At 36.6% G+C, this 19,491-nt stretch overlaps 1 protein-coding gene across 1 annotated transcript in view; it reads left to right on the top strand.

The window, feature by feature from the left end:
• Positions 1 to 19,491, top strand: part of LOC104390846 (gamma-aminobutyric acid receptor subunit pi-like) — a 32,474-nt gene that overhangs the window by 4,055 nt on the left and 8,928 nt on the right. The window contains exons 2-5 of the mRNA XM_010000052.1: positions 5,157 to 5,224; positions 6,555 to 6,772; positions 7,389 to 7,471; positions 11,919 to 12,056. Of these exons, the coding sequence (XP_009998354.1) occupies positions 5,177 to 5,224; positions 6,555 to 6,772; positions 7,389 to 7,471; positions 11,919 to 12,056 (487 nt within the window). The 5' untranslated portion in view covers positions 5,157 to 5,176. The remainder of the gene's footprint in view (positions 1 to 5,156; positions 5,225 to 6,554; positions 6,773 to 7,388; positions 7,472 to 11,918; positions 12,057 to 19,491) is intronic.

Below are 19,491 nucleotides of genomic sequence, written 5' to 3'. Positions count from 1 at the left end.
GGATCAGGTTCATAGAGTTATTAAGGGATGCATGAAATCGTGTAAATAATTTTATACAAATAGATTTTTGTTCTGTGATTGAATGTGATAATTTAAGTGTTCTAATTAAAAAGAGAGACTAAGAAAAGGTCACAGCTAAGTATATTTGAATATGGAAGATGCTTTCAAGTGGTATAGAAAACTGTCATCAGTTAGTTGAAACTCCATTAAAAAATTATATTCCTTAGCTTTGAGATGAGTAATATATTTATGGTCTTAAGTTTTAAATTTGAGAAAGTGAATTTAATCTTCAGTTTGCTTCTGTGCAAGACCAGTCACTGTATTTTATTTTTTCTCAAATGTTGTTTATATTAAGTTCGATGAGTTTAATTAAATTTTAGTCTTCACAAGTTTACATTTTGCTCCCACAAGTGGCTGGGAGGTATCAGAATGTTAGCCATGTCTAAGACCTTTTGATTTAGAGAGATCAGCTAACAGTGTATATGAGGTAGAAATGCCAAATACTACTAATAAGCCAAAGACAATTTTATGTATCAACCAATGTCTAATTCTTCAGAGAAAGACAAAAAGCTTAGAGTATGTATAACCAGTTGTATGTTGGAAAAAAAATGTTTTGAATCCATATTGAATCCTTAAAATTTTGATTTAATAAATCAGTGACTTGGTGCAAAACTGTAAACTTCAGTATACAGATAGTAACATAGATTTTCCTTCCTTTCTTGTGGAAATAAGAGACAAAATTATACTGTCATTGCCACCAAACCCACCTTCCTGCATGCAAGACAGTTTAGCTGTGTGTTTGTGGTGGTTTTTTTTGTTGTTGTTGTGTTTTTTGTTTTTTTTTCTTCCCACTTCCTCCAAGTGCTGAGCTCTGGAGACCCTAGATGATGGACAGTGATTAAGTTCAGTTAGAAAAGATCAATTTATTTGAAGTCTTGTGTTGTCTCTGCCTTCTGTATACTAGAATCTTGCTTTGCTTTGTTAGAGAATGTGTACAACTTACTGCTGGATACCTTCTGTGTGCATTTACTGACATTGGGCAAGTTGCCTCTCAGTCTTCTCTTTGAGGATCTTGGGTAAATGTGGATCCTTAATTTTCATGTCATAAGCTTTGATATTAAGCTTCTAGAATTTTTTGTCTTCTGGAAAATTTCTGTCTCTTTGTTGAATCCTCTTTGATGTTTGCACATTTCTTTGCAAAAGTGGAAAACAAATCTTGTCACAGTAATCTCATAACAGTCTTGCCAATACAGTCTACATTGCAAGATAACTTAATTCTGTCTAGTGCTTCCCATTGCCATAGTGCTTCTGCCAAAGCATTATATGGAAAGATCATGTTGAAATTATTACCAGTGACAAACTATAAATCCTTCTCAAAGGCACTGCTTGCCAAGATAGTTTCCTATCCTCTGCTTACTGCCTGCATTATTTGTTCCCACATTAATTGCTTGCATTTGGCTGTATTAACATGTGCTTTTTGACAAATGCTTTAACAAGCTGTTATGATTACAATCCCCACCAATTTTTGTCTTGTCCACAAACTATTAGCAAAGCTACATCACTGTCTAAAGGTCATTGATGTGAACAAACAGGATTGAGGCTGATTCCTGCTAGAAATGGATTGGTCTTCTGATGTCTTCATATCAACAATTATAGTTGAGATCTGTCAGAAGGCCAGTCTTAATCTGCCCAGTCTCTTCATGTCGTGTGTTTGTCAGAAAGATGTCTTGTGGTGAGAAGTTAAATGCACTGAAAAAAATCCAAGTGCAATATATCACATTATCTAAAAGTCCCATGATACTCTAAACAAAGCAAAGCTGTTTATAATGATACTTTTAAATCTAATTCTCTTAGAGTTGCATAGAATTTTATCCATTATTGCTGCAAGTATTTAAAAAAGCCATCCCTTTAGAGCTATTTCTGAATGTCAGAATTGTTCTTTTAAACTAAACAAAAAGCTAGTATTGCCAGCCCAGCACTGGCAGTTCATGGTGGTGCAGATTGATTTCAGTAGCAGGTCTTCAGAGGTACAGATACGTGCATGACACAGTGGTGGTTTACTTTGTTAGTACAATGTTTAACAGACTGTGGTCATTGCTGTGATCCAAATTTAATTTTTAAGTATGCTTCCTGTGACTCTTCTGGCTACTTTCCCATATGGAGTTACTGTGAAAAGCTGTACAGTGCATAAAGTAACAGCCTTTGTACATAAATTTTGTTAAAAGCTAAAATGTGTCTTAATAAGCTTGTGTGCCCATGGCTGTAACTCGGAAAACCCTTTGGGGTTTCTTTATCATATTTTGAAAATTCCCTTCACTAATGCAGGACAGACTGTGACTTTAGTTTTCTTATGAAGAACTGTAGATCTCTTCTGAAGTTGTCATTATACATAAAATTCCTGCCAAACATATGGAAATGCAGGAACTGACTGCTTCATCTGGCCTCCTGTCCTGTTTTTGACACTGTCAGCAGGAGACTTTTCAGAGGAAGTTCAGGGGAAACCCTGGTGGATAATTATGGAAAGACTCATTCTGTTATTAATACTTTGCTTATTTAGTAAGGCACCATAATTTTATTTAGCCTCACACACAACAAAAGAATTTGGCATTTAACTATTAATATTTTTCTGATTTAATTAACTGTTAAAACAAAGTTATTCTTAGCAGCTTGCATTGTGTTGATAAAGACCCCTTCCATAAGGACTTTTTTTCCCCTACACAGCTCCTCCCTGGCATGTTGCCCTGTCTGGAGGGCTGTAATTTTCTGTTGAGTTTCCTAAGTGCTTGGCTCCACTGGCTGCACAGCATGAGCACTTGGGCAGAGCCACAGAGACCGTGAGGGCAAGCAGAGTGAGATGGTTTAGCCCTGACTTTGCAGCTGTTCCTTAGCACTTGAACTATGAGACAGGTCTGTGCTAGGACAATCAGTTCAAGCTTGTAGTGTCCCTTAACTTAAGGTGGATCTAATCTTTTGGTGGTTGGGAGTCACCCAACACTACAATTGCATTACTCTGTATTGCTTGGGAAAAAATACAACAGGGAAGAAAGAAGGAAAAGATGTACAAAGTGGCTTCATCCTGACTCAAACCAGGATAGTTCTGTTTCTGTGAAAAATTAAACCTCAGTTAATTTCATCAGTCTTTCCGGAAAGTCAGTTTTTCCTCTCAGTTGTGTAACAATAGCACTGATGATACTAAAATGCTGCTAATGAACATTTTTCTTAATGTGTATCACCTTAACTAGGCAAGGATCAAGTGTCACTTCTACCAAGAGTCTGGTAGAGTCTGATTTTTCTCAGCCACAATTCCTACAGAGCCAGCAGAGCACTGCATTGTCTTAGGATAGTCCCTCATTAAGCATATGTCTTGCATGGGGAGGTTCTTTCCAAATTCTTATGTGACAGCTGGCAATAATATGCTCTGTTACAGTCAGATGTGGGAATCTGTAGGAAGACTTCAAGAAGGTAATAAAATGGATTATAAAACTTTTTTTTTTTTTTGTAAATTGAGTGAATTTTGAGGATTGGACGCATCTTTTGAGTCTGGCAACATTGTACCTGTAATACTGATGTAGTACAATGGTAAGCCTAAGTATCAATTGCTGCTGTTGGATCCTAGAAAGTTGGGTTGAGTTTTCTGGAAGGTCAGATTTTTAATCCTGTAGGGACAAAACATAAATTTAATCTTGGAATGCCAAAACCTGAAAAGAATGGTAAGAAACAGAACCAAAATGAAGAAAAAGCTGTCAGTGGTCTGAGGACTTTTCAGTAAAATAATTTTGTTCCAGAGTTAACCCCCAAAGACTTATTGAAATAGATTAACAAAGATTTCCATTTCCTATGTACAATTTACAGCATACAATAAAGACATAGATTGCCATCAGGGGATGCTGCAAGTCTACAGTCCTCTTTTAAGTTTGAGCTTTACATTTGAACTTTCAACTGAGTCCAGAACAAAGCATTTAGGGATTTTATCAAGAGTGCCTGATGTTTAACAAATTCAACACTTGCATTACAAATGGAAATTAATAAAAAAACCCTCACAAAATTAATACACTGATACCTCTTAGAATAACACATTATTTATATTTATTTTACTATTACTCTGTGGGGTGGAGTTGGACCCCGTCCTCCTCTAGATGCCATTTGGGTGCATATAAGACCCATGTACATAGGGCATTGCAAGGAGTCAAGCAGGGCTTTCAGCAGTGTCCCTGCACTGCACTGGCACCATCAGCTCTGTATATCTTAGCAAAAGTATTTCTACATTCCTCAGTACTACATTCTCTGCATCTCAATCACTTGGAACAATGCACTTATTTTATGGGAATTTCTATGTACATGTACTCTGTTAATCATTCTGCACATATTCAACCAGGAATAATGTCGTGTTTCCAAGAAAGCCCTGCACAAATTCTGCATTTTAAAATGTGAAGCTGGTGATCTGACACTGTAAAATGCACATTGACAAGAAAACAGGAATCTGAGCATACTAACATTACAATGAGAGCTACTTAGGTAAGATATTTGATCATTCTGAATAAGCCTTCAGCTGATAGTAATATGAAAAGGAGAATAAATAGTTTTGCTTTTTATATGCAAGTAAATAAATAACAAATTAACAGCTGATGGTCAAAGCAAGACATCAGAATGCAGTGACTCAATGTAGACAATATATTCTTAAATAGGCAGTAAATTAAGTCACTCAGCTATCCTGTCTGGATGTTAAGCATATGACATTGCCAGGTGCAACTCCTTTATTCACTAACATCTGATGGACCAGATGTTGCAACTGGAAGAATGCTTTCCACTGCTCTGCCCCTTGGAGCAGAAGGGTGTGTTGTACCGTGGGATTGAACTTCTGCACTTTTTCGAGCAACACTTCCCCCAGTGCCTTGTTTCTGGAAAAAAAATAATCATATGAACCATGACATATTTAGGGAATAAAGCATGTTGATTAGAACAGACATACTGTTAGTATAGAAGTATTATATGTTGGTTATGAAGTTGTTAAAATTCTTTCATAATCTAAATTTGAGGAATATTTCTTTTTAAAAAAGCCACTAAACATTTAGAAAAAAATGAACAACAGATCGTATTGTCTAACACTAAGAACAGTGTCCTGGACTCTGATTTTCTTTTTTTTTTTTTTTTTGCAGATGGTCCTGTGTCAATTGGAATGAGCCTGGATGTTGCAAGTATTGATACAATATCAGAAATAAATATGGTATTGTAGCTTTTACAGTCTTTTTTATTTTGCTTGTTGATAAGCTAATGTTTTGTGTTCATAGCTGCTGGCAATGTGACTTGGAGGCTTTCAGTCAATGTGTGTTAGGAGGTGGAATTTTATTTTTCTCTACAGTCTGTAGTTCTAGCATCATAATAAGTATAGAAATGCAGATGTAAATCACACATCTTACAGATACAAACAGAAATTTACTACTGAGCATTAATCTTAATGAAAGGCATGTAGAGCAGTATTTATTTTCCAGATGAAATGTCTGAATGTTTATATTAAAGATATATTCACTTTGGGACATACTGACTTTGAAGCCACTCCCTTTCCTGGTGATTAGACATGATGATTTCATACTATTTTTCTTTTTTTGTGTTACTGTCACAAGTTCATTTATTCCAGCTGTTTTTCATTACAGTTGTATAATTTCTTTTTGAACAAACCCTGAAATAGTCTGTACTTTTCTAATTAAAGATCCTCCATTGGTGCATAGCAATAAAAGACCAAATTAATTAATCAGATATTCAATATAAGAAAATATTTGTTTGTACCTCAGGATTTCATTACTCAGGCTGAAAAGGCTGAATATTGGAATACCTCTATATTCACTAAGTATTAGTTAGTATTTAGAAAGAAGGAAGTAAGGTCAGAATTTAAGATGAACTTACACTGATAAAAACACACTATAAACTCAAAAGTTGATTAAAAAGGTTCTAAGAAATAGTGTGATTTCAATGTAAGACTACAAAGCTTATTTGAGGTCTTGATACATTTGACGGCATTTTCCCCTTGTGATACTGAAAGGTTAATTTCTGCTAAAACAGGGTAATTCCCTTCCTGTTTCACTCACTTCTTTTGTCCTTTTGTCTATCTGAATTTATACAACCTTTTCCAAAGTTGTATTTATAATTGCATTATTTAGTAGTTTCTGTGAACAAAAATTATGTTTGTGACCACTTATATAAATAATTCTAAAATGTAAAGATTTACAGAGCCAGATAATCTGCTTACAAACCTCTGATGTCTTCAGCTAATTTATAGCCCCACACTTAGGCCATCAGCTTTTCCTGTAAAATTCCAGTGACCGTAAGAACAAAATCTGCTCCAGATAATATTTATTAATGATGTCAACCTCACATCAAGTGCTGGAAAATTTGGCAGTACAAGAGCCAGTACAGCTGCTCTCGGAGTGCCAGCATTTAAGAATGGGACATGGAGAGCCAGAGGCTATTTGTACCCAACAGCTGTGTCCATATGCTTTTGTAAAACAGAATATAATACAGGCTTTCTCTATATTATAGCTGTTATTTTTCTCTTTCAGGACTACACAGCCACCATATTTCTAAGGCAGCGATGGACTGATGAGAGACTTTGTTTTGATGGTAATAAGAGTTTAAGCTTAGATGGTCGACTTGTGGAAATGCTTTGGGTACCAGATACCTTCATAGTTGATTCAAAAAAGTCTTTTCTTCATGATATCACTGTTGAGAATCGTCTCATAAGAATATACCCTAATGGAACAGTCTTGTATGCCATACGGTATGTATATACTGCATACCAGCCTGTATTTGGCTTGTATTTATACTTCCCAGCTTAACGTAATTTTACGCTTAAACTGATCTATTTTTAACAGTATCATATGCATGGTCTTGTAGTTTTACAAATATGTAGTATTTTTGACCAATATGGTTAAAATCTTAAATGTAATAGCAGGTCTCCTTCTCTTCCCTGGATAGACCCTTTTGTTTTCCTGTAGATCAAATACCATTTGCCATTCCAGTTGTTTTGCAATGAAGTCATCATGGAGGAAAGCAAGATGTGATGATCGATTTGCATTATTTACTGGATTATCCTTTATAATAGATTTTGATAAATATAACAAAATTGCAAAATATCAACACAGGAAAATGCATATTGCAAGTGAGAAAGGAGCAAGGGGTGGCCTTTTTATACTGCCACTGAATTCAGCTGTTCTGGAGTGGTTTCATGTTTATGATGCTATTACTCTACCTCTAACAGCAAATGCTGGAATTTTTCCTCACAATAGCTATTTCCCTGCAGTATTAGTTCTAGAAGGATAAATGGCTTCTTTTTACTGATAAACAATTTTATCCTGTCTAATATAAGCAATCTTTTCCCCCCCCCCCCCCTCAAGGATCACCACAACTGTTTCATGCAGCATGGACCTCACAAAATATCCAATGGATAAGCAGACATGTACTTTGCAACTGGAAAGCTGTAAGATGCTTATACTTACGATTTTTATACAATTAGAAGTTGATCTGTGGTCTTTTTCAAGGACTGCTAAATGTTGTTTTCAAAGAGGGGCAGTATGTGACCAGTCCCTGTTGAATACAATAGTGCATGTGTATGTATAGTATCTGTATATATATAGTATCTGTATACAAAGATAAATGCACCAGGCATCACTGAAATTAGCATGGCAGTACTGAAATACTGCCATGCTATTAACGTTTAAACAAATCTCAGTAGATTATCATAAACCTGGTTTGCAGCACATCCTGCAGTTATTCTGTTGGTCTTCAGGGGGAGTTCTATGAGCAGATACTTGCAAGCACGGCCAAGAAAACATTTTTAGTTGTTTTTCAGAGAGTATGTATCACCTCCTCCCACTCCCTTTCCCTCCAAGGCACAATTCCTTTAGGAAAGAAAGAAATTAAAATAAAGCTTATTTGTAAGGCACAGAGCGAATATTTAATTAATTTACTGTCTTAATACTGAAGAAAGTAATTGCATAGACAATTTTGTTCTAAGGTGAATATCTACAGATCTTTCTGTGATTTATTTGTTTCTCTGTCAGCGCCCTGGGGAAAAAACTTTATCAATTGTTGAACCAACACTAAATATACCTTTATAGGTTCTTATTTTAGTATTCAATGTTCTAATAATTTTCATTAGATATGCTTTCTAATACTTTGTAGACATGGTTACTTTGCAAATACCCAAACATGCATGTTTATAGTTAATTTGCTTTTATTCCTGCTAAAAGTCTCTAAAATATTTTTGCATGGGATAGTGTGAAAGGATACCCAGTCATGTAAGATGAAAATATATGTTCAAATATATTTCAATATATACTAAAAATATTTTGGAAGGTTTTTCAGTAATTGTCAGGTTTTATTCTGTACCATTTCAGACCTGTATATGGGTTCTTTTTCTCCTGTTGGTAATGACCAGTTAGAATATTACTGCAAAGTTTCACTTGAGGCAGAGCCACAAAGGAAATAAACCCCAAAGCCTTCCTTACAGAGGAGTCAATCCATAATCAACATCTTTATAGGATCTGTTTAACAAATAGTGATTTGAATTAGAATTAGTATTTGTCTCTAATTTATTTTCTTTTTGAAGTGCATATTAGTAAGTCAGTGCCTATGGTTTCACGTCAACAGCATTGCCTAATGAAGCGTTTATTATTTTCTCAAGCTCCAGAATGAAATATATGTCCCATGAGTACTTAAATTAATTTGACAGGGTTAAAAAAGGGAAAATTCCCTATATAATTAAAAATAAGCATTTTTCGAATGATTCCATCTGCTTTTTCAACAACACACAAGTGTCTCCTGTCCTGGGGGAAAACATAGTAATGTCATCACAAGTGCTTCCATGATGTTGGTGTTTAGTTTTAAAGAAAACAGCTAGAAGCAATATATGCCAAAAGAAAAAGCTTGCTTTTAGTTGTGGTCCTTTTTCTTTAGTCTGGGTCTTTTTTCTTCAGACTTGTGGGTCTTCTGGAAATTGTTTGTTCTTTCATGAGATAAGCTATGTCAATTTTTACATGAATAAAGACATCATCCCAGAATACTGCTTGCAAATACTGTTAACTGGGATTATGAATTGTGAATGCAAGCATGGAGACACTGTCAGAAAATTTATGTCATTTATAAATAAAATGTAAAATATGTAGCAGATATTTGAGCAGAAACCAAGTATTAAGGCTTTCATTGAGTGATTACTAATGTAAAGACAAAACATGATATTAAGTAATGGCTTTACACAGTAAAGCATTCCTAGTGACCTTTATGAGGTGCTGTTCTGCTATTAGTAGTTAATCACATTTGTTGACTTTCTACACAGCAAAATACGTTTCACCCAAAATGTCTAATGCTTCTTTCCCCTGTTATTGCAACACTCCAGAAGGTTGCACAGGCACATGTCAGGAGACAGATGCCACTCCGAGTCTCTGTTGGGATGACAGATGTGACATCTGGGAATTTGGAAGGCTTCTGACTGAGTTGGTCCTGTTTAGGGGTTCCTGCTCTCTGCCATGTTGTAGGGAACACCACCATTCCTTCACACTGGGCTGAGGGCTTTTTGTCTTCCTTCTCCCAGCCCCTTTGCCTTCTCGCCTCCCCACCCCCAGCCTCCAGTCCAAATACATATTCATGTTTTGGGCCCATCTCTGAAATTTTATTTCCTTTTTGAACTTGTCCTTTAACTTATTCAGTGAAGAGCCATGTGAAGGCACTTAACTTGTGCTTGACAATCAGGGGAAATTAAAATTAACAACAGAAAGGTAAAGAAACTCATTTGTATTTGGCATTATGAATGTTTAATCCAAAATTTACTATTCTTGCAGTTAACCCTATTGACATTAGCTACTCACACTGTATCAAGAAAATACAGGCTTGAGGAATTAGAATGAAAACTCAGTGTCATGTAAAAAGAATAAAGATTACTTGTAAAAGCCAAATAACAGGTCTTAAGGATTTTGTCTATATAAATTTTGGAAACAATTTGTAATTACTAAAACGTTAATCCCCTGAATAAAAAATAATTTTATGCAGAGGGAGTAGTGTGCTATATAATTAACTTTACTGACTATTAGGAAGACTCTCTGCATATAAGTTTTTCACAAATAGAATTTTGGAATTAGCATTTTTTAAGAACTTTCATAGGGAGGATCACCAAATCCTACCAATCATTCAGCTAATTACACTACTTTGGAACAGAAATGGTTCTATTAAAACAAGACAACTTCCATTTGAAGATAGGCTTGTTATTACCCATCCAGGCACCAAAAATTCTTCCCATCTCACACAACTTGGAAGACTCAGTGTCTTGAAAAGATAAATAAGAATTAACTGTAGTACTCTGGAATTTATTTAAATATGTGGTTAATTTGTACTGAAGGAAAGTAAAATTAATCCATGCATAATCTTGCACAGAAACTGTTTCTATAAACCTCATTATTTTGACTGAGAACAATACAATAATTTGTTTATAGGAAATATTACTTTAGTCTTTCATCTCCCAAGTTTGGGAAGTTTCTCAGCATGTGGTTTTAGAGAATCAAGAACTTCGCTTTTTTGCTTTTGGCTTAGTCTTTTGACACAGCAGAATTTCAGTTTTAATTGCTATAAAGGGCATAATGTGGGTTGAGATCCTTGGTCATGGTACCTTTTCAGAAGACCATCAGTGATAGTTAACCTAAAGAATGGTCAGGGAAAGAATTTCTTGGTGAAATTGTAATTTTAATAGGCAATCTGCACAGTGTTTCCTTGAAATTAAGTTTCTGAACTCCTGTTTTTTCCTGCATTAAATGGTTGTAGGAAATAATTTATTTTTTGTCATTGTAAGAACCAAAGCCACTAACTTAAAAATATCAAGATGCTCTTTTTTTGATTTATTGCATCTCTTTTTCTATGATTGTAGAGCTTTGTTCTTTTTGCAGGATATACCCTTGGGCAATGTATTGCATTATTGTTTCACACTGCAATTTACTTACAATTGACTGGAGTCTAAAAATAATCATCAGCGTATGTTTCTGTCCCTTAAGCTTAGCCATTAACTTGCACAATATAACTCTGTCAAATGCAAGAATGATTGATGTAAGTAAGCTAAAGGAAAAGATGTTCAAACGCTCCCTGTTAACATGTAAATTACATTAACATAATCTTGAATTAATCACATACACTAGACTGAAAATTGCCTGCCTTTTAATATAATGGGAAGAAGCTACAGAGGTATTTTAGCTATGATTGTGCCGCTTATTGATGAGTGCCTGCAAAATACAGTTGCATTCTGCTAGATGATTCATGTCCCATCTCAGCTCCTAATTATTATTTGAAGGTTAAGAGGAAATCTGCTGGGGCCCTTGAAGCATGCCATACTGTTGAACCTGCAGAGGTATCAGCATCTAAGTGGGTGTCCTTGGGAAGCACCCTAGCTGCTAAGCCAAAATGTTGTCCCAGGTGATGGCCTGAGCATGGTGCCAGCGCTGCAGCCCTGCTGCTCTCCTCACCCCTCCTTTCTGTGGGAACAGGGAACAAATGTGCTGCATCAGGAGACAGCCACCTGGGATGCAACAAAGGCCATGCTTAATGTTTAGTCCAAATGCTGGTGGTGCCATAATCTATTAAAACTTAATAACTTAATAACTTTTGCCTTTCAAATACCATGTGGTACTAATCTCTTTTATTAGCTTGTCATCTATACTAGAATAAAAGACCCCCACCAAAAAAGTCAGCTTTTAAATGGTAAGGCTTTGCATGTTACTGGGAGTTTTGATGCAAACAGGCATTATGTTCTGCCAAAACTTGTCATTGTTTATGTCTGATTGTACTTTCAGGCACACAAATAAGAAACAGCTGAACCATAAGTGTGCTCAACACAAATTAACTATTGTGTAAAATAAACGCTTTTGTTGGCTTGTGTATCACTACAGGGGGTTATAACATCAATGATGTCATCTTTTACTGGACCAGAGGAAATGATTCAGTTCGAGGTTTGGACACACTCCGGCTGGCACAGTATACCATAGAAGACCACTTCACCTCTGTCTCTGAAGCAGTATATGAGACAGGTAAAAAAACCCTCCTAATGCTTTCTGTGTAGAGTTTGGCTCTGAAACAGAGCAGCATTAAGTAATGAGCACATTGCTTTCTCTTAGCATGACAATTTGCATTTTCTACTAGATTGCATTCTTGAAACCATACATACTTTTCCAGATGTTACCAGCAGAGAGCCAGCTAATGTAAAGGTTGAAAGTTTCTGAGCATTTCTGCACTTAACTAAAGCATTCTATCCAAGAGATATAATTTCAAATAAGATCAGGGAGAGCTCTTGTGAAGGAAAGAGCCTGTAAATTGGGCATTTAAACCGGAAAGAGGCCAGGGCACCAGGGTGCCAGCTCAGAGCAGCTTTCAGCTTTCCTGGAAATAGTCAGTGTCTCTATTAGGAAACTCAAAAGCCTCTATTCAGCCATGGAAATTTCCATTAATATGCTGGGTGCTTTTACAAGTGCAAGAAGTTGGGTTTCATGGCCAGTGCTTGTCAGAGTTGCCCTTTATCTGTAGCAGCATCTACCTAGCCTGGTGGTCAGCGGAGCACAGATTGCCCAGTCTGAGGGTCCTCTGCCTGGGGAAGGGTCAGAAGCATTTCCACAGATGTGCTCTTCTGGTGGTCTTAGGAAAATGCTATAGAAAGCTTCCTCTAACTGCAGGACTTAACCTCATGAGGAGTCTACTCCTGTTTATTTTTCAAAAATTTTGAAAGGGCTTTCAGAGAGTTCAGGATCTGTCAAACCTACTTTATGCTCTTTGAGTTAACCTTAGGTCCTTCACTGCTGTTCTTCACTGCATACTCAGTGTCTCTTCTGCTCAAGCCAACATGCCAGGCAGAAGGATGATCTTTAATTGAAGACACACAGATCCTTCCAAGCTGTAGTTTCACCAGAGGACATGTTACTAATTCTGAATCACAAAAATGTAGTTTCTCTGTTTCATTGTTGGGTACTTCTCTAATAATTCAACAGAGAGAAAATTTGATATAATTTCAGGTATTAATTCAGGCTAAACGTTAAAGCTTTCTAAATGAATATGAATTAGAAATGAAACACATACTAGCAGGCTTCAGGATCACAAAGTATCTTCCTGCTTACATAAGTGACGTCTGCTTGCCTTCCTTCTCTTTACAGCTTCTGGGTGAGCAACATCAGGTTCAATCAAAGGAAAATAATCCCTTACTGTTTTTCTGCCCAGAAGGGTGTTAGAACCAGGAAGGAGACACAGGAAAAGTGCTTAATTCTTATTACCTTCTATTATAGAGTCCAGACTCTATAGATAAAAAAAAAAGTTCTGTTATTTTTTACTAAATAAGATAGAACCAATTTCCAATTATATCTGAAGAGTCATGATCAGGTGAACTGTGCTTTCTTTTCAGTAAATGTTGCTGTCTTCCTTTATGTTGGCAGGAATCCTATATATAATGTCAAAAGCCACTTTTTCTTTTAATTATACATGCAACTTTTACACATGCAACTTAATTAGATTAAAATTTCCCACACCTGCTTGTTTCAATTCCCCTGTTCAGGAAAGGCACATTATCAAGGGCTATGCATTACTTTTAAAATGAAATCTCGTAATCCTCTTAATTTTCTATTCAGTTGTAGTGAATTAGGTGCTATTTTCTACACTTTTTTTTTTTTTAATGAAAACAGTGCCTGCTGTAGCCCATATTAAGAGAAAAAAGCAACCAGGTTATGGAACTATATAATCAGTTTTGAAATGAAAAATGATGCTTTGCATTTTCTTAACACCATTAATAGATATCTGAGAGTATTTTATAAATAACAGTTACAATGTAAATAACAGTTTTTTGTAACAGTTATGATGCAAAAGCCTAAAGCTAAAGATATGTAAGAAGAACTGTGTGTAATATTTCCTAGCACAGCAAAAAAACCCAATCAGGATTTGATCCTTTGTGAACTTGAACAGACAGTACAGGGTCTGTGAGAATGAAATATTGTACAACAATGCAAAGCCCACGTTCACGTACAGCCACTGACAGAGCCAACTTTAAAATGTGGTCAGCAAAATTCCTGCATAAGTAGTTTGAATGCATTTAAGAAAAGGACATTGTGGATTAATCTGTTTATAGAACAGCATGTATCACGTCATACTAATCACATTATTGTAATCACATAGTAAGTCACATTGAATAATGTTAGCTAGGTTGCTGGCTAGGATGTGCTTTGATTTGATGTTGGTACAGACCAATTTCGTTTTGGACATGGGTTAATTAATTGCAAGGACTGCTTCCTTACATGTCTTTTATTGTAGTCCTTATTCTGCATACACTGATGCACTCTTGGACCCCCAAATGATGTCTGTGTATCAGTGGCTGCTGGGATTTTATTTTTGCTGTCTAGCCAATACTACCTGCATTCTCAGAGTAATAAATAGTGATATAAAAACCTTTCCTTTCTTATTGGAAAAACATAAGAGCAATGAAAGACTGTCACAGTCTAGGTTTTTGTGTAAATAATCATAGAAATAAGGCTGAAATACACTTTAAGAATTCATTTAATCTTTTCTCATGTTGCAGGGCAGGGTCATCTATATCTACAGCCTACTTCCTGACAGATGTTTCTAGGAGTAAGTTAGACAAACCTCCAAAGTGTCTGTTTCATCCTCCCTAGATGATTTTTTTTCTAGTTATTGTTATCCACATATTTTCCTCATGTCTAATCTAAAGCTCCCTTGCTGCATTTCCAACCCATTATGTGGATATAGAAGATAAATTTCCTGTTATTTTTCAGCAGCCCTTTCACTATTTTGGGACAGATACATCTTTTCTAAGGCCAACACTTTCCTTCTTTAAAATTAATATAAAATTTTCTAGGTCTCCTGTCTTTGCTATTTTCCCATCAAACTTCTCATATCTCTGCTGATGTCCAGCACCCAAAACTGAGTACCCTGTTCCTGTCAGATATTCTCCATAGAGGGAAGGGTTTACTTAATGAATTTCGTTAACTCTATTCCTCTTTAACCAATATGGGTTATTTGCTTTTCTTGAAGAAAATTTCTGTGCATTTTTCACCTGATTCAGCTTGCAATTTGTTCTAGTACTGCACCTCCTTTATTGCCCTGTAGCCACATATTCCCTGTGCTCTGTTTAAGGAGCCAGTAATTCCCATCTGAGTGCAGGACTTTGTACCTCCTTTTGTTAAATTGCATCTTGTTTTACTCAGGCTTTTGAGATGATTTTCAACACTAATAACATTCTTCTCTGTGCTGACACTCCTCTCTTAAAAGACATGACATGTCAGCATGTTTGTTAGCCATACTGGGCACAGGACAGACCTCATGTGTTCTCACTTGATAAATGATTCTATTTTCACAGTAAGCAATAGCTAAGTCATCTTGATTAACATTTTTAATTAGAGAAAGAAGAAAAAATGTCATTGAATACTTGAGGGTAATTGGCTGTTGATAGCTATTTTTCTGGCCGGCAACTTTCCTTAGTCTTCCTCTGCCTACTGCAATCCTCCTGCCAAGTCTTCAGCAGCAGCAGGAGTGAAGAGGCTCAGCTTGCTCAGGTCTCCAGCCTGAGCCCAGTTGGCAGGGAAAGTTATGTCAGGCAGTTGAAGCTCTCAGTGCACTTCCCTGCCTAGAAAACCATGAAGTCAGCAAAATAGTATATTCAAATGGTATGAGTTTGGCAGAATAGAGGGAAAGAAGAGACAGGAGTATAAAGTCAGTCTCCTCTCCTTGATGTACAAAGACCAGACATTTGCCCTCTTGAAACAGACTGCAAAGGGAACTGGGTGCTGTTCCTCATCTGCAGTCACTGCCAAGGTTTTGATGTGCAATCACAAACCCTACTTTAACGTCCTTGGGCTAGAGGCCTTGTTGGACCTTGTTTGTCTATGCAGTGTTGAAACTCGGCTGAGCCCTGGCCACTCCATGCTACTGGCTTCTCAGGTGGGAGATCAACAACAATCCAGTAATGACTTGCTCTCATTTATAGTTAGTGATCTTAAAATGGAGAAGTGTATAAACTGTATATAAACCATGCAGGGTGTATAAGAGTGTATAAATGTAACAGATTTCTACACAGAGTGTATGTTAGTCTTTCTCTTGAAATACAGACATTACCTTGCTTTGTACTATAGGCCCATCTGCAGTTTCCCAGGGCTTAGGAGATTTCTCAATTAACAGTCAAACTTTTCTAGCATTTTCAATTTTTCTTTTTTGAAGTATGTTATACTGAGAAACTTCTCTCATTCTCTTTATCAGTTCTTTTATAACCTGAAATTACTCTCCAGTTGTTATTCCTGAGAACATCTTTGCCATACAGGGCTTTCAAACAATAACTTTATTCAGTATAATCTTATCTGGTGAGTCTTTCGTCAGCCTCACCTAAGATTCAAGCAGTTACATATACATGTGTCTGTTACCACATTATGTTCAACTTACCTATCTGAGCTCATATAACCACTCTTTGTAAGCAAAGTTTTCCCCTTGAGATAATCTTGAAAGGTTTTCTATTCTGAGTTGTTTTTGTGTTGCTCCTGCATTTCAGAACACTTAGGAAACAACAGTTTTGGAAAGTACATTGGAAAAGTTACAGTAACGTAAACACATAGAAATGCAATTAAGGGAATGAATATCAAGCATATTAAGAAGAGGCATTTTCCTCGACTTCAGGGAAGTTCTTTGTCGTATATATAGAAATAGACGCAAACCCTGGAAAAACTTTCTGTGGCCTCTTTGATTTCTAAGTTTTGATTTTTGCAGGTAAGGTGACTGGGTAAATATCTCTGCACACGATTGCTACAAGAAATGGTTTGTTGAATTATTAGGAAATTTTAATTTCCAAGTAGCTTTTTGTAAACCATTTTTTTATGAAAATGAAACACGTTGAGAATCTTGCCCTGATCTTTAATTTCCTTCAGTTCACCTCTGAAGAACAAGTAGGAAAACAGGTATTCTATAAGATCTTGGCTCTTAAGAACAGAAAACTGTTTGTTTCAGAGAGAGACAAAAGAGCTGTAATAACATATCAACCATATATATTGGCACCTTTAGCATCCTACATCAGGCAGAGAACTACATTCCAGTTGCACAACTTATTTTTTTGGGTAAAAGTGAGGACACTACCTGTTCCTTAATGCATGTGTTCATTGTGAACAAGCAATAAGAAAAAAGCATACTGAAACTTACACTTTCAGGACATAGTTAAGGCAGTAAAATTCTATTTAAAGCTTTCCTCTGCTGTGCTTTTATAAGGTGCAAGAAGAGAAGAAAATGATGCATTGGTAGAGTTATACCGGTGTGCTTGTGTGAGATGGACATCACACATTTTAGCAGGCACCCAGGAGGTTAGCATACATATTTCATGATAGAGAAGAATGTGCTCTTTGTGCCTGACTGCACAGCCCTGTGCAGGTTACAAAAGTGCTTCTTACATGCAGAGTGATGTAGAGCAGTCTTTTATTGGAGTTCATCAAAAAGTCCACAGGAAGGAACTGTGGGGAAGATGCTCCCATCCCATCACCCTAGAATGGAAGTTAGGAGCTACTGACAGCATTTTTAGATCATCAGTCCTTCCTTCAGGTGCCTCTGGTGTGACTGTTCACTGGTCAGAGGGCAGTAGGAAAGGCCAGAGATGCAGCATTCTGCCATCAACTGGGAACAGATTCCATAGAAAAATGGGATAATAAAAAATGGATGATGTTTGTGATAAGGAAGCCTGTTTGTTTAGGTTTATATCTCTTTCTCAGGCAGTACACCAATTGTTAGTGTTGATAAAATCATTAGTGTTACGGCAAGATCTATATGATGTGGCAGATAGGCAGGGCTATAATAATAATAATATTCTAATAAATTAGAATATTGCTTTTAGGAGTCAAAAGCCAAACTTCAAAGGAAAATTATAAAGAGGAACACACCAGCTTTTCTTGCTTTCAGAAAGGTCTGCCTTAGACCTAGACCTGCTTAGCTACTAGGAAAGAGTCCATGCTGATACAGTTTTTATGATGCTGAAACAAAAGTAGCCAGCTGGAACCAACTGCAACTAGATTTTTTTCACTCTTTGTGCTTCCTAGAGTACTTTTAAAAAAATATTTTTTAAATCAGTAGATACAGTTAGAGCTGGTATGGAGACTATAACATGCTACCCAAGTTTGAACTTCATCTACAAGGTAGAGCTGCTGTCTGGTTTTGTACTTCTCTCTAGTAAATTCTGTAAAGCCCAGGTAATCCAGCTTAATTTTCTTTCAGTGTGGGATGACCTTCTGGTGGGTTTTGAGTATGTATACTGACAATTTAGGTTCAGATTCATCTGATAAACTGTTAACAGAGTAATTCAATACTTTGGTAAGCACTAACACTGTGCCTTTGCTGTGAAGTTAGCTACTTGCACAGAGGTTGTTTTCATTCCATTCTCAAGTCACAGCAGTCACACACCGAGGTGTCATCCATCATGAGCCAAGAACTTGAACTAGAAAGCATCTTCTTTTTTTTTAATGCAAACATATTGTTGTCAGTAAGATTCAAGCAAGGGGTAAACTTGACAATTTGGAGGAGTTCACTTGAGCTGTCCTTGAGTTAATTCTAGTAAAGCCAGGACTAGGATTGCATTAACCTGTTTCACTTCTGATATGACTGATGATGCCACAGTCTCAGATGTGCAAATCAAAGACAATGAGGTTCAGCATTACTGCCTCATATGCAATTCATGTAATCTGTTTCTTTTTAAAGATAACTTTTAGTACATGGGGAATGAAAAAAAAGACTGTAACATTCCCGTGTCTTAATTTTTTTCCCCATTGCTTGTTTCTACTTTTTCCTGAGTACTTTCAGTTTATTACAGGAGGGGCTCCTATGAATTCTATATATAGGTTGCTTCAAAATTTCCATTACAAAAGCTTTTCTGAACTCTTTAGAGAAATGCTGACACTTTTATTATCATGTCCGTGATGTGTCTTTGGATTCTAGCAAGACAGAAAGCCTTAAGGTTAGATAAATGCCTTTTCTTTTTTCCCCAAAAAGCCACTCAGCTATAAGCTGTTACATCTCTATTTCTCTTTGTTGCTCATATTGTTTCAGAAATTTCTGGCATCAGGAAAAGTAACACCAAAGAACAGAGGAACATTCAAAGGACTTGTCTATGCTTCAAAATTGTAGTGAAACGGCGAAGTGTGACTTTCAAGTTTGATGTTTTGAACTAAGTTCCCATGTACACACTTGACTTTTATACTAAGATGAACAAAGATTCAGTTGCAGGGCGCTAATGAGAGGATGTTGCTGTGTGGCTACTGTGCATGGGCTATTGCAGAGTCTTCCTTACAGACAAGCTGTAAGGCTGAAGCCCAGGAACCCCCAAGTGCCTGCGGTGCTCTGCAGGAAGCTTAGTCCTGTCTCTTCACTTCCCTGGGTACATGGCACCACATCCTTCCCTGTGGTCATCACAGAACCATAAGACAACTTTTGTGGAGGACTCGGTTTCCTGCT

This window comes from Chaetura pelagica, unplaced genomic scaffold, assembly GCF_000747805.2.
Source record: "Chaetura pelagica isolate M959 unplaced genomic scaffold, ChaPel_1.0 scaffold436, whole genome shotgun sequence".
Classification (NCBI taxonomy): Eukaryota; Metazoa; Chordata; class Aves; order Apodiformes; family Apodidae; genus Chaetura; species Chaetura pelagica.
The sequence above is the reverse complement of the archived record's forward strand: the minus strand, read 5'-3'. Positions and strand labels throughout refer to the sequence as shown.